The sequence below is a fragment of the Pelophylax lessonae genome (genome assembly GCF_965119305.1).
Source record: "Pelophylax lessonae genome assembly, chromosome: 2".
Classification (NCBI taxonomy): domain Eukaryota; kingdom Metazoa; phylum Chordata; class Amphibia; order Anura; family Ranidae; genus Pelophylax; species Pelophylax lessonae.
Window position 1 is genome coordinate 569392111 of NC_138769.1, and position 15479 is coordinate 569407589.

At 44.7% G+C, this 15479-nt stretch overlaps 1 protein-coding gene across 1 annotated transcript in view; it reads right to left on the bottom strand.

The window, feature by feature from the left end:
- Nucleotides 1-3192: 3192 nt before the first annotated feature.
- NEMP1 (nuclear envelope integral membrane protein 1) overlaps nt 3193-15479 on the bottom strand; it is a 72991-nt gene continuing 60704 nt past the window's right edge. The window contains exon 9 of the mRNA XM_082247218.1: nt 3193-3809. Coding sequence (XP_082103344.1) covers nt 3605-3809 — 205 coding nt within the window. The 3' untranslated portion in view covers nt 3193-3604. The remainder of the gene's footprint in view (nt 3810-15479) is intronic.

Here is a 15479-nt window from a genome sequence, read left to right on the forward strand (position 1 = left end):
AGACACAAAAACACAACCAACCCCAAAATAGAGGGGCGGGAGCTGTGTCTGTCAGAGGACTCAGAGAAAAGGATTTTACGGTAAGTTCTTACAAAAATCCAATTTTCTTACATCCTCTGACAGCCGCAGCTCTCAATGTTTCTTCACTAATGGGACATCCCAAAGCAGTGTAGGCATGAGGGGTGGGAAGAATGCAACCAAACGTTTTCACGTATATCCAAGGCTAAACATAGTTAACTGGTTGAAAAAGCTCAACTCAAAAACAGGAGCTTACCCCAGAACAAAATTTCACCCCCTAAAGAGAAAAAAACAAGTCTCTTTAGCAAATAGCCTGCAAAACTTTGCAGCCAAAGGAAGCATCCGAGGATGCCATCAAATCAATCTTAGGAGGCCCCACAGGAAGGACAAACAGAATTAGATGCCCGGAAGGACTCCATGGCTGACAGGTAGACCCTGACTGCCCTAACCACATCCAGTGAATGCAAGGCAAATTCCTTGGGATGCTTGGGCTTAGCACAGAGCGATGGTAAAACAATATATTCATTGAAGTGGAAAGCTGACAGCACTTTAGGGAGAAAAGATTCGTTAGGACGCAGAACAATCTTATCCCTATGAACGACCAGATAAGGCGAATGGCAGGACAGAGCTGCCAACTCAGACACCCTGCGAGCAGAGGTGATAGCCACCAAAAAGGCAACCTTCTGAGACAACAAAAGGCAGGGAAATTTCCCTGATATTTTCAAATGGAAGTCATTGGAGAACGGACAAAACCAAATTCCAATCCCACAGAGGTAAAGGGGATCTCCTCGGCGGAGCCAAATGAGGCACCCCTTGAATAAAGGTGCGAATCAAGGAATTAGTCGCCAAGGGACGTTGGAAGTAAATGGCTAAGGCCGAAACCTGACCTTTAAGCGTGTCTAAAGCCAAACATTGCTCCACTCCTTGCTGCAAGAAGGCTAAAACCCTCGCCACCGAGGATGCAATTTTTGCGATTCACACCAGGTAATATACATCTTCATAGTACGATGATAAATCTTCCTGGAAGTCGTCTTCCTAGCTCTCAGCAAGGTAGGAAATCAGAAATCAGAGAGACCTCTGTCCCCATCACCGTCCACAACAGCGGCAGAAACGACCTGCCCTGGCTCAGAGCGGGCGACTGAAGCCACGAGAGCTCCGACCTTGTGAAACGGCTTAGACATATCATCCTGTCCAAGGACTGTGGATCCTTGTTCCACTTGGCAAGAATCTCTGCTTGCAGAAGCCTCGTGTGAAATTGGTCAAACAGAACCGCCTCGAAGGCTGACACCATCAGCCCCAGGGACCTCATACACGTTCACAGGGAGGAGAGATCGTCGTCCCTCAGGATCCTGATCTTTCCCTGCAAGGTCTGGAGTTTTTCCTCTGGAAGAATGACCCTCGCTTGAGAGGAGTCTAAATCCATGCCCAGATAACTCAGACATACTGACGGGGTCAGCGAAGGCTTCTGAAAGTTGATGGTCCACGCGAACTCCTGAAGCGTCTGAACCGTGAAGGTCAGGTCACCCGACAGGGTGGCACAAGAACTCGCCCTTAACAGGAGATCATCCAGATAACCGAGTACCGCAATCCCCTTTTTGCATAGCAAAGCCAGCACACCGGAGCAAAAACCTTGGTGAAGACTCTGGGAGCGGAAGCTAGACCAAAGGGTAATGCCACAAATTGAAAGTGTTCCTCCGCCACCGAAACGGAGATACCGCTGATGACCCTCGTAAATAGGGATGTGCAGATACGCATCTTTTAAATCAACGGAGGCCAGAAAATGCCCTTGATTTAACGACGCCACCACCAACCAAATGGATTCCATCTGAAACTTCTGCACCCGCACAAAGCGGTTTAGCGACTTGAGCTCCAGAATTGGACGCACCTTGCCCTCCTTCCAGGGCACCATGAACAGGTTAGAGTAAAAACCTTAACCTGTCCTGCTGAGGAACCAGGACAATAACGCCCTGTGCAAGATCCTTCACTGCCTCCCTGAGATCTGTCAAACCAACCGGAGACATACAGAGATTTGATGGAAAATAAAAACTGAGACCGAAGTCCCAGCAGGGAGCCTAGGTCCTACTCCTAAACTAGGCAGCAAGAAACTGATTTTAGAGCACAGCGTGTCTGGGGTAATGTCGTGAGGGACAGCCCCTATAGGCATGTCGAGTGAAAGCTTTTCACTGCCTAGTCTACTCCTGTAGATGGCGCATTACCCATTAGTGAAGAAACATTGAGAGCTGCGTCTGTCAGAGGACGTAAGAGAAATATGGTTTTACAAAAAATATTAGCTATTGGTAACACAGAATAACACTTCATTATGGCTTAGTGTCAGCACAGATTCTGTGTAAGACACAGACATTACTACACACAAGAGTCCCCAATATTCCTTGGGCACTGAGGTAGGCTTGCAATTCAATTATCCCTTGTTCTCTGGCATCAAGATTTTCTTTAATAGTTTATTTACATATTTGATATAAGAAAAAAACAAACCCCCCCCCCCCCCCCCAAAAAAAAAAAAAAAAAAAAAACACATTTAAAAGTATGCAGGGAAAAAAAAAAAAAAAAGATAAGTTAAAAAAAACAAAATAACAAAAACATTTTGACAAACAAAACCGAGGTCATTATTATCCCAGACTGCCTTTGGTTATTTTGTTTTTTAATTTTAGATTGAGTGGAGAAGGATTATAGCCGGTCAGGTTTTAACTGCTGTCTGGGTTCTAGCTTTGGGAGATTCTCCTTCACTTCCTTTCCCAGCAACATTTAGTGGACAAAAAGTGAAGGGAAAACCCTCTAAATAGACATAGCAACAATGGAAACACTTGTCACATTATAGAGGAAGAAGCCTAGCATCTACATCACATTTTTATTCTCTCCCTACTGGAGAATTTTCCCTGTACTTCACACTGGCAATAATGTCAGAAGAAACGAACTCTACATTGCCAAAGGCAGTTTCTAACTCTTCTCCATTCTATCCAAAACAAAAAAGCCTGGTAAGAACATGACTATAAGGCTGGATTCACATCTGTTTTTTGCTGGATTGGTGTGCAATGAAATCAATGAAGACTTCACAAAGCAAGTGTGTCAAGTTGCACATCAACACAGTGATGTTCAGTATGAAATGCTTTGACAATCTAAACATTCATCAACATGCATGTTAAACATGAGCTTGCATTGATTTCAATACAGGCAGTATAAGGCGGAAAAAAAGCACGGGTGTGAATAGATCCTAAACAAAAGAAAAACATTTGCAATAGAAACTGATCTGTTGTGGTATCAACATAGAATATAGTTAAAATTGTAACTGTACATGTACTCAGAGGTTGGACAGCATTATCCAGGAGGCAGAACATTTTGCATAGTAGCACAAAGTGCAGAATCTACAGCTTTCAAGGAAAATAAGCACTGAGCATATTTTGTTTCCAAGAATTTAAGCTGTTTTCGATGTCAAGTCTTTACGGTAACAAGCTCCAGTGCATTTTTCATCCATTGTCTTTCCAAGAGTCCAGTTATGGCTCCATGACCAATTCTATGGCTTGAAAGAGGAAAGTCCAAACAATGAAAGATAAGGAAGGCCTAAGGAACCTCAACTACGGGGTGACCTAAATAAGTGTTGTTGAATTTCAGGTTCCAGTTCAGGTTCCAATTCATCATTATCTTCAGTATCCATGTCACTTTCCTCCCCAAATAACTCCTCTTCCAAGAAAGAGCCACCAAGCCCATATTCATGTTCATGTATAGAGACTTCATTTGGTGACAGATGAGATGAACCCTCCACAAAGTCAGCGAATCTGGACAAAAAACAGGAAGGGAGAATATTTACAATAAAATAGAACAAAAAAAAAAAACACAACATCCTAACTGCAACAAAAAACTTAGATGAAAGACACCATTTCACCATGACTACACTACTATCAATATATCTCCATGACAACATGTATTAAAAGTTTCCAGAAAAATACAGAACACACAAACTAACCTGCTCACAAACCCATTCATGTATATAATATTGTGCGGTCAATGAGAAAGAGCAACAGACTGCCATTCACAGTACAATCAGAAGGGTAAAATACAGCTGAGTGAAATGAAAATCATGAATATTCACAGGTAAATCACAAATGCTACCCCAGAAAACGAACGGAAATATTAAAACAGATATTTGGTAAATGTCAGTTTAGCCTTCCAAAACACTTAGGCCACGAGCACACAAAACCTTTTCCTCCCCTGGACGTCATTGCTCCAGGAAGAAAAAAAAAAAAAGTTCAAAACGGGTTTAGGCATTTCAAGAGCAAGGGCCAGAATATTAAATTTATTCTGGCCACTGGAATGAACCCTCAAGTGCTAAACACGCCTAGTGCTTAAAGCGGAGTTCCACCCAATTTTGTGTTTATTAAAAGTCAGCAGCTACAAAAAGTGTAGCTGCTGACTTTTAACACACTCACTTGTCCCACGGTCCAGCGATGCAGCTGGTGGGAGCCTCAGTTCTCTCCCTCTTCTCCCCGTGGCGCCAGCATCACTAGTGTGGGCACCCGGCTGTAACAGCTTGCGGCTTCACAGCCGCGCGAGTCAAGCTTGCGCATCCTGAGTGGAAGAGCAAGTCCCAGAAGATAGCAGAGAGGGAAGAGGAGAGAAGATGTTCCACTTGTGCCGCCTAGGCGGCCCACCCGGAAGTGGGAGCGGGTACCTGTCAAATCTAGGTACCCGCTCCGCAACCAAAAAGGAGGTTTTAAAGCAGAAGTTCGATTTTTGAGTGGAACTCTGCTTTAAGCACGTTTGCACCTGCTGGCCACTGTTTATGGTACTACTCCTCTCCTGAAGAATTGGACCCCCCCCCCCCCCATATCTCTAAACTCCTACGTCTGCAAGGGCAATTACATAAATCTAACCTAAATAGGAATCAGTGGGTGAGGGTGCTGTGTAATCTATATTCACCTGTATCCATAAGTTTGGAAAAAAAAAAAAAAAAAAAGCACCTGGATCCAAGGCTGGGCTTCATCTTCCCAGATTTTTGAATTTTCCTTTATATTACTATGGGCCCAAGACCATTAACACCAGGGTGCCATCTAATCTAGGCTGATACTGGGACAATAATGTGATCGATTACAGAAATAAAAGTATAATTTACATGTTCATCTCCCCCAAATGGTTACCCACTATCTGTAGATGCACTTTTAATATTTTCTTAAAATTATGAAGCCAATTTACTAAAAATTAGTGTCACCTTGGCCACTGTAAACTTCAAATATCCATTCAGGTTCAGATGAAACTTTATAGGAATTTCTTTTCTTGAAAGTAAATAGGAGGCGAATAGAGGGCAAAATAATATTCCCAGTAAACCATCCTATACATTTTCTTCTTGTACTTATTTTTTCTGTTGCCAAAGTCAAATATCTGCCAGGTAATACCATTCTTCTAACCACACTATTGAGCCTACAGGATTATGCTTCATAACAGCTTTTTGGGAGTAGCACCCCTTGTGACAGTGATATGCAACAGCTAGCTCTCAATATAATTTGGAAGTTGGCAAGGAACGATAGGATAGGCAAAGGACAGTGTATTCCTTTAAACAAACCCGAAGTGAAAAAAGATTCCCACATCACTGCTTTGCAGCACACTGTGGATACTTTCATGTTCTTCCACATCAGGCCTTCTATTTCATTTTAGGGTGCCTTGTGCCCCCAAATCCAAGAATGACACTGTATATAAAAAGAGGACAGTTACCCTAGTCAAGAAGCCACCCATTCCTTAGTCCTGTTATTGTATTGACCGCCTGTCACTGTGAAAGGCCAATAATAAGGCTCAGTGGGTGAAAGGAGATGGCGCTTTCCTCTAAACTCAGGAAGCGGAATTGATATTGGTCACCTTTCCAAAGAAGGCATTTAAAAAAAAAGGGGCATGATGAACAGGATGCATTTGTCTATAGTGTGCCGCTTACAATGGTGTGGGAGAACTTTCCTCATTTCAGGTTTGCTTTAGTGCAAGTCCCAGAACTACAAGCATATATTCTAGATTTCCTTACAGATTTCAAAGCATGCTCACAAACAAAAAAAACATAAAAAAATGTATTATACTGGCATATATAAAATTTGTGGATATATGTACAAGAAAGTTAAGTACCATGTTCTCTCTTCTCTCTTTCCTGCAAGGACTTATCAGGGTTCTTGGGTTCTCAGTGTAGGAATACCTAGCAAGCAATAAGATTTGTTTTTTTGTTTTTCAAAAATATAAGCACTGCTAACAAATTTTCAAAATAAAATATTCTTCAAAGAAAAAAAAAAATAAAATAAGAAAAAGAAATATGCCACTCATAACTACTATTTATGCCTTTCAAATACGAGATGGCAATTACTACATTTTGTGCAACGATTTCGGGGAAAATAGTTAAAAGTACATGCACATGAATTCTGAGTTTGAAATTCGGGGGAGGGGTAATATGGAAAATGTGATGAGCAATTTTCCAATTACTCGTGGTTTTATTTTTGAACCCTCTACAAATGGTGTCATTGCAAAGTATGTATAAGTGTTACAGGGATGGTGGGGTAAACCACCTTCAGGCTGGATTCACACCTATACATTGAGGTTTTATCAATACGTGCAGTAATGTGTTGTCACTGATTCTGTTTCATTGCAATGCACAGTAATGACATTTTTTTTTTTTTTTTTTTAACAATCTTTTCCTACAGTTTACAGTGCCTTGCGAAAGTATTTGACCCCCTTGAACTTTGCGACCTTTTGCCACATTTCAGGCTTCAAACAAAGATATAAAACTAATTTTTTTGAGAAGAATCAACAGCAAGTGGGACACAATCCTGAAGTGGAACTAAATTTATTGGGTATTTCAAACTTTGTCAACAAATAAAAAACTGAAAAATTGGGCGTGCAAAATTATTCTGCCCCTTTACTTTCAGTGCAGTAAACTCTCTCCAGAAGTTCAGTGAGGATCTCTGAATGATCCAATGTTGACGTAAATGACTAATGATGATAAATATAATCCACCTGTGTGTAATCAAGTCTCCGTATATATGCACCTGCACTGTGATAGTCTCAGAGGTCCGTTTAAAGCGCAGAGAGCATCATGAAGAACAAGGAACACACCAGGCAGGTCCGAGATACTGTTGTGGAGAAGTTTAAAGCCGGATTTGGATACAAAAAGATTTCCCAAGCTTTAAACATCCCAAGGAGCACTGTGCAAGCGATAATATTGAAATGGGAGTATCAGACCAATGCAAATCTACGAAGACCTGGCCATCCCTCTAAACTTTCAGCTCATACAAGGAGAAGACTGATCAGAGATGCAGCCAAGAGGCCCATGATCACTCTGGATGAACTGCAAAGATCTACAGCTGAGGTGGTGGACTCTGTCCATAGGACAACAATCAGTCATATACTGCACAAATCTGGCCTTTATGGAAGAGTGGCAAGAAGAAAGCCCTTTAAGATATCCATAAAAAGTGTTGTTTAAAATTTGCCACAAGCCACCTGGGAGACACACCAAACATGTGGAAGAAGGTGCTCTGGTCAGATGAAACCAAAATCAAACTTTTTGGCAACAATGCAAAACGTTATGTTTGGAGTAAAAGCAACACAGCTCATCACCCTGAACACACCATCCCCACAGTCAAACATGGTGGTGGCAGCATCATGGTTTGGGCCTGCTTTTCTTCAGCAGGGACAGGAAAGATGGTTAAAATTGATGGAGCCAAATACAGGACCATTCTGGAAGAAAACCTGATCGAGTCTGCAAAAGACCTGAGACGGAGATTTTCTTCCAACAAGACAATGATCCAAACAAAGCAAAATCTACAATGGAATGGTTCACAAATCAACATATCCAGGTGTTAGAATGGCCAAGTCAAAGTCCAGACCTGAATCCAATCGAGAATCTGTGGAAAGAACTGGAAACTGCTGTTCACAAACGCTCTCCATCCAACCTGAACTCAAGCTGTTTTGCAAGGAGGAATGGGCAAAAATTTCAGTCTCTCAATGTGCAAAACTGATAGAGACATACCCCAAGCGACTTACAGCTGTAATCGCAGCAAAAGGTGGCGCTACAAAGTATTAACTTAAGGGGGCTGAATAATTTTGCACGCCCAATTTTTCAGTTTTTTATTTGTTAAAAAAGTTTGAAATATCCAATAAATTTCGTTCCACTTCATGATTGTGTCCCACTTGTTGATTCTTCACAAAAAATTACAGTTTTATATCCATGTTTGAAGCCTAAAATGTGGCAAAAGGTCGCAAAGTTCAAGGGGGCCGAATACTTTCACAAGGCACTGTATATGTACTCTTTACAAAAAGTGCAGCGCTAAAGTAATTAGAATAATAATGTGACAAGTGAAAAAAACACAAAAAGTGATATACAATATAAGCAAAATAGTGTCCAAAATATTGAATAAAGTCCCAAAACAAAGATGCAAATGAAAATGAATCCACATGCAAAGTGTTGAGAAGAACAACCCTTTTCAGTGACACCCAGGGAAAAGTGAAGGATGGGGACACCTCTGTGCACAAGTATCACAAGCAGCTTACCAGAACTCCTTGGCTACTCAATTTAATGAGACAGCCTCTCCCAGCAAGATGTTATACCAATGTCACCAGCGGTCGTCAAGCTCCAATGCTTCATAATCACTCCATCATATAAGCATGAGTATATAAAAATAATAAGAGCCCATAGCGTAATTCCGTAACATATAAAATCCAATTTATTAAAAGAGTACTACTCACAATGAGAAGGTAAAAAACAGGTACATAGAACGTGCTGTTTCCAGGACCAGGTAGCGGCGTCCCGCAAATGTCCAAAGCAGCATCAAGCAATGTAAAGCAGCCGGCTCCATAAGGGGGCGTGTGGACGTTGCGTCTGGAGTCGCCAACGTTTCGTCAAAAGACTTTGTCTGGGCGACTCCAGACGCAACGTCCACACGCCCCCTTACGGAGCCGGCTGCTTTACATTGCTTGATGCTGCTTTGGACATTTGCGGGACGCCGCTACCTGGTCCTGGAAACAGCACGTTCTATGTACCCGTTTACCTTCTCATTGTGAGTAGTACTCTTTTAATAAATTGGATTTTATATGTTACGGAATTACGCTATGGGCTCTTATTCTTTTTATATACTCATGCTTATATGATGGAGTGATTATGAAGCATTGGAGCTTGACAACCGCTGGTGACATTGGTATAACATCTTGCTGGGAGAGGCTGTCTCATTAAATTGAGTAGCCAAGGAGTTCTGGTAAGCCGCTTGTGATACTTGTGCACAGAGGTGTCCCCATCCTTCACTTTTCCCTGGGTGTCACTGAAAAGGATTGTTCTCCTCAACACTTTGCATGTGGATTCATTTTCATCTTTGTTTTGGGGCTTTATTCAATATTTTGGACACTATTTTGCTTATATTGTATATCACTTTGTGTTTTTTCACTTGTCACATTATTATTCTAATTACTTTAGAACTGCACTTTTTGTAAAGATTTTGGTTATTGATCACTGTTAGTTGATTTTGGTGCTAGCTGCTTATATAATTCATATTGAATTCACTGTCATTCATTTAATTTAGCGCAGGAATTTTTTCTCCCCTTTATACTGTATATGTACTGCACAGTGGCTTTGTAAATCGTACTTCTGCAGCACTAGGGACTGCAACACTATCTGCGTGGAGTTGGCATGTTCACCCTGTGCATGTGTGGGTTTCCTCTGGCTACTGTGGTTTCCTCTCACACTCCAAAGACATATGAATAGCTTTTTTTTAGCAAAACTCTGGCATATGGACAAGGAACTACTGCTCAACGAATACAAAAAGCCCAAAGTGTCTGCTTAAGAAATATGGGGGGTTTCCATCTTTGTCCACTTTCTAAAAATGTTAGGTTTTCTGGCTGGGGCTGGCTTCTATACCTCCAAGCCATAAACAAACCCCTCCAAAAATAGTTTTTTTCTATATCAATTACATAAAAATCAATGAAATACATCAATATCAATTCACCATTTTACCTTTCAACAGATCAACCATTTGGTGTCCCATATAACCAGGTCTATGGGGGGGCGGGGACTGTACTACATAACTATTAGATCCTAAAGAGATGATTTTGGAAACAGATTGTAATGAGCATGGTCACCAAAAGATGCACTAAGCAAGGAAATTGAAAAGAAAAAAAAAAAAAAAAAAAAAAAAAGAAGAAGGGGAGGACTGCCTTTGAAACCAGGAAAACCAAGATTTAATAAATTGTATGTGCAAAAATTTAATTAATCTTACCGTAAAATTCCTTTCTGAGTCCTCTGACAGTCGCCGCCCCTCATATAGTCTTCACCAATGGGTATTGACCTCTTATCCATAGGAGCAAGCTAGGCATAAGACTTGTTAAAATACAAATAATTTGCATAGACACACCTGTCCCACTGGTCCAATACCCCCCTGCTATCAGCATTCCCAACTCAGTTTGGTAGCAAGCGGTAAATAGTCCAAAAACCCCAAAAAGAGGGGGGGGGGGGGGGGAGGAATTTTACGGTAAGATTTTACAAAAATTCAGTTCTCTCTTGCGTCCTCCGACAGTCGCCGCTCCTCATATAGTCTTCACCAATGGGATGTCCCAAAGCAGTGTAGACATGAGGGGTGGGAAGCGCAACCGTCACAAAGGCAACGCAGCACCCAGGTCAGAGAAAGGAACCTTATCTGAACCAGAAAGGTAAAAACTCTGGGTTAACGAAAAAACTCAACAACAGGAGCAACAAACCCAGGAAAGCAAATCAAACAAAGGGGGAAACAACCCCAACAGACAGGGACAGGCAAACGCCATGTCCCCCCTCAAGGCACGGCAGCGCACAGGACTTTGCGGCCAAAGGAGGCATCTGCCGATGTTAAAAACATCAAGTTTGTAAAATTTGGAAAAGGTGTGCACGGACGACCAAGTCACTGCCTTGCACACCTGGGCCACCAAAGCTTGATGCCAGAAGGCCCAGGACGCACTCACTTGCTCTGGTAGAGTGCGCTTTGACAGGGAAGGGCGGCACCGGTTCCCTAATAGAATAGGCCTGTACAATCGTCTTGTCTGATCCATTTCGAAATGGTTGCCGCAGACGCAGCCATACCCTTCCGAGGGTCCTCGGGAAGGACAAAAAGGGAATCAGACTTCCGGAAGGATTTAGTAGACGACAGGTAAACCCTGATCGCCCGGACAACATCAAAGGAATGCAAGGCAAACTCCTTAGGATGTTTAGGATTCACACATAGCGAAGGCAAGACAATAGCCTTGTTAAGGTGAAACTCGGAAACCACCTTAGGAAGGAAAGATTGGTTAGGTCGCAAGACCACCTTATCCCTTTGAACAACCAGGTAAGGGGAGCGGCAAGACAGAGCCGCCAACTGACACTCTGCGGGCAGATGTGATCGCTACCAGAAAGGTAACCTTCCATGACAACACAGACGGGAATTTCCCTGATGTTCTCAAAGGGAGGACGTTGCAAAACCGACAGGACCAAATTCAAGTCCCGAGGTAAAGGCGCTCTCCTAAGAGGAGTCAAATAACGCACCCCCTGAATAAAGGTGACAACTGACCCTTAATCGTGGTCAGCGCAAGACGCTGGTCCACACCAGATTGCAGGAAGGCCAACACCCTTGCCACCAAAAAAGAGCGAGGATGGACGCCCCTGGATTCACACCAGGCAAAATAAGCCTTCCAGGTACGGTAATAAGATTTTACCGGACGAGGCTTTCCTAGCCTTGAGTAGGGTAGGAATGACCGTCGACGAGAGACCCCGATCTCTCAGGACCTGGCTTTCAACAGCCACGCCGTTAAAGCCAGCGATTGTAAAGCAGGATGTTAGATCGGCCCCTGAGACCGTAGATCGTCTCGCAACGGGAGCCGCCATGGAGGCTCGACGACCAGTTGTATGATGTCCGCATACCAAGACCGGCGCGGCCAGTCCGGGGCCACCAGAATCACCAACTTCGCTTTCGAGACCAACCTGCGAAGGAACCTTAGACCTAAATTAGGAGATACTGATTCCATGGCACCACCAGCGCATCCGAGGCATCTGCCAGAGGATCGTGCGCGTTCTTGCCACGAACCTTCCCACCTTGTTTAGCCGGGATGCGAACAGATCCACATCCGGGGATCCCCATCGCGCACACAGCATTTGAAACACCTCCGGGTGTAGGGACCATTCCCCTGGTCCAGGGTCTGGCGGCTCAGGTAATCGGCCTGCCAATTCTCCACACCTGGAATGTGAACTGCCAAAATCGCCAAGACGTGCGTCTCGGCCCAAGACAGAATCCTGGTCACTTCCCGGGCACTCCTGGTGCCCCCTTGGTGATTGGTGTAAGCCACCGCAGTGGTGTTGTCCATCTGCACCCGCACAGGGCGGCCCCGAAGACGATCCGACCAACGGAGCAAGCACAGTCTGATCGCTCGCAGCTCCGAGATGTTTATTGGCAGGGAGGATTCCTCCTCCGACCAAGTGCCCTGGGCAGACAGGGTGCCCAGAACGCCACCCCAGCCCAACAGGCTGGCCTCAGTGGTGACCACCGTCCACAACGGCCGGAAGGATTTTCCCTCCGTCAGAGCCGGAGACTGGAGCCACCACAGAAGATCCTCTCTGGCTTGGTGACTCAAAGATATCCTGCTTTCCAAGGAAAGAGGATGCCTGTCCCATCCGGCCAGGATCTCCGCTTGAAGAGATCGTGTGTGGAACTGTGCGAATGGTATCGCCTCGAAGACCGACACCATCAATCCCAGGGACCACATGCAGCTCCTGAGCGATGAGGATTCGTTGTCTCTGAGGGACCCGACCTCGTCCTGTAGAGTCCGGAACTTGTCCTCGGCAGAAAAACTTTGGCTTGGGCGGAATCCAGGACCATCCCCAAGTAAGGGAGTCGAACAGAAGGGGACAAAGTCGACTTCTGAACGTTGATGGTCCACCCGAACCGTAGTGGACAGATCGCGTAACAAGCTCGGACAGGTACTCGATCTTAACAGGAGATCGTCCAGATAACCCAAGATCGCAATTCCCTGCGCCCGTAACAGGGCCAGAACAGGAGCCAACACTTTGGTAAACACCCTTGGAGCCGAAGCGAGACCGAAAGGTAACGCCACAAACTCAGTGTTCCTCCGCGATTGCGAATCGGAGGTACCTCTGATGACCCTCGAATATGGGGATGTGTAAATACCCATCCTTGAGGTCGATGCAAGCCAGGTAATCTCCCGGGCTCAGGGAGGCTACCACTGAACGGAGGGATTCCATGCAGAATTTTTGAACCCGCACAAAGCAGTTCAGTGCTTTCAAGTCCAGAATCGGACGTACCTTGCCCTCCTTTCTGGGCACACTGAACAGATTTGAATAAAACCCCCGGAATCTGTCCCGATGGGGCACCGGGATGATTACCCCCTGGGCGAGGAGATCCTGAACCGCCCGGTGAAGATCTTGTAAACGAAAGGAGTTCGATCTTGTAACCTGATCGAATGATTTCCTGAACCCACCTGTCCGGAATCCGGAGCAGCCAAGGTTCGAGAAAATCACGCAGACGTCCCCCCACCCCTGGAACGGGTGAGGATGTCCCTTCAAGTCGAGGCGGCCTGGCCCGCAGCACCAGCGTGGGCGGCTTTTGGCTTGCCCGCCCAAGGTTTTTTCTGGCCACCCTGGCCTTTAAAGAATTTTCCCTTATCCTGTGCCTTGAAGGCACAAAAGGACCCCTGATTTGGTTTAAAGGAAGGGCGCCGCTTACAGCGGAAAGACTTACCCTTGGGATTCTGGGGCAGCAGAGTGCTCTTGCCCCCAGTGACCCCCTTAACCAATTCTTCCAGGGAATTCCCAAAAAGGCAATTCCCCGCATAGGGGATGTCAGACACCGTCTTTCTAGAAGTCTGGTCAGCCGACCAGCTCTTTAGCCATAGCAAGCGACTGATTATTACCGCGAACGCAACAGTCGTGTGTCTAAAGGGGCCTCATCCAAGGCCGCATCACACAGGTACAGAACAGCCTGAATAATCTGGTCCACATTTTCTCCAAAGTAGCAGGAGGGGCGGAATCAGCCACAAGGGTGCGCCTGAGCACCTTAGCCCAATCTATCACAGCCTGAGAGACCATGACAGAGGCGAAAATAGGTTTCAAAGAACCCGCTACCAAATAGGAGTGGTGAGTAAGATTCCACCCGCCTATCCGTAGGGTCCCTAAACACCGGAGAATCCTCCGTGGGCATAAGAGCGGCCTTGTTCAATCTGGACACCATGTGATCCACCTTAGGGGCCACCTCCATGATGGCGTGGGTGCAGCTCTGCGACGGGAAGCCTCCCACCCCAGGTGGTGGGGGTGCCGTCAGCCAAACAGGACTCTAGCAACGCACGGTAAACCGCAGTTGAGGCATCCTAGCGAGGTGGCTACCTCGCGGGCTTTTGTCCCTGAGGACAGGGACAGGTCATTTGCGAGGCCAGGGTGTACACATAGCCTGCTAAACGCTCGATGGCGGGCTGGGATTCCGTAAGACTCTAGTACAACCAGTCTGATTCCCAGCTGTAGTCTTCCGAAACTCCGACTAACTAAGCGTAGTACAAATAAAAAGCTAGTAGTGCAAAGAAAATAATTGGCATAAAATAAAAGTAATAAAACAGAAGAAAGGCCGAGACTGTAGCCCAACACAGGGAAGCCTATCTTACTCCTAACTAGGCAGAAGACAAACTGAGTTGGGAATGCTGATAGCAGGGGGGTATTGGACCAGTGGGACAGCCCCTACAGGTGTGTCTATGCAAATTGTTTTGTATTTTAACAAGTCTTATGCCTAGCTTGCTCCTATGGATAAGAGGTCAATACCCATTGGTGAAGACTATAAGAGGGGCGGCGACTGTCAGAGGACGCAAGAAAACAGACTTTACATATTGTACTCAGCCTACCAAGCTTGCCAGGTTATCAACTTAAGTGGTTGTAAACCCTCACATATACCAGGTGAAGTGAATAGCCTCAGATAATGAAACAAATCCTCCTACATAAGTTTTACTTGTATATCTGCTAACTTCCCTTTTTTTCACCCTTTCAAAAAAGAGCAGCTTGTGGTAAAAAATCTTTCTTCATCTGCCAGCAGTACAAACACAGGTGCCTAAATCACCATCGAACACATTAAAAAGGGGTCTGTATCTGAATTGCAGCATGATCACTAGATCCCTAATCACCCAAACACCCACAAGAGTCATAGCGCTGCCTGCTGCATTGCCTCACCCAAAATGTAATCATCACAAGTAGTATGGCTAGCTGGTCAAAATGTGCAAAACGCAAGTGAACCCCAAAACAAATGCTCTAATTGTACTAAGTGGAAAGAACTCTGGGTAATGAAAGGGTGACATGATCTCCTCTCATATTCCCTTTGTTAAACTTCACTCACACTAAAAATTGTAGAAAAAAAATACATGCAGCATGTAAGAAACTTGATGGGATTTATCCACATCATTGATATAAATCTGCCACTGTTCAGTGTAAAAAGCAGGCT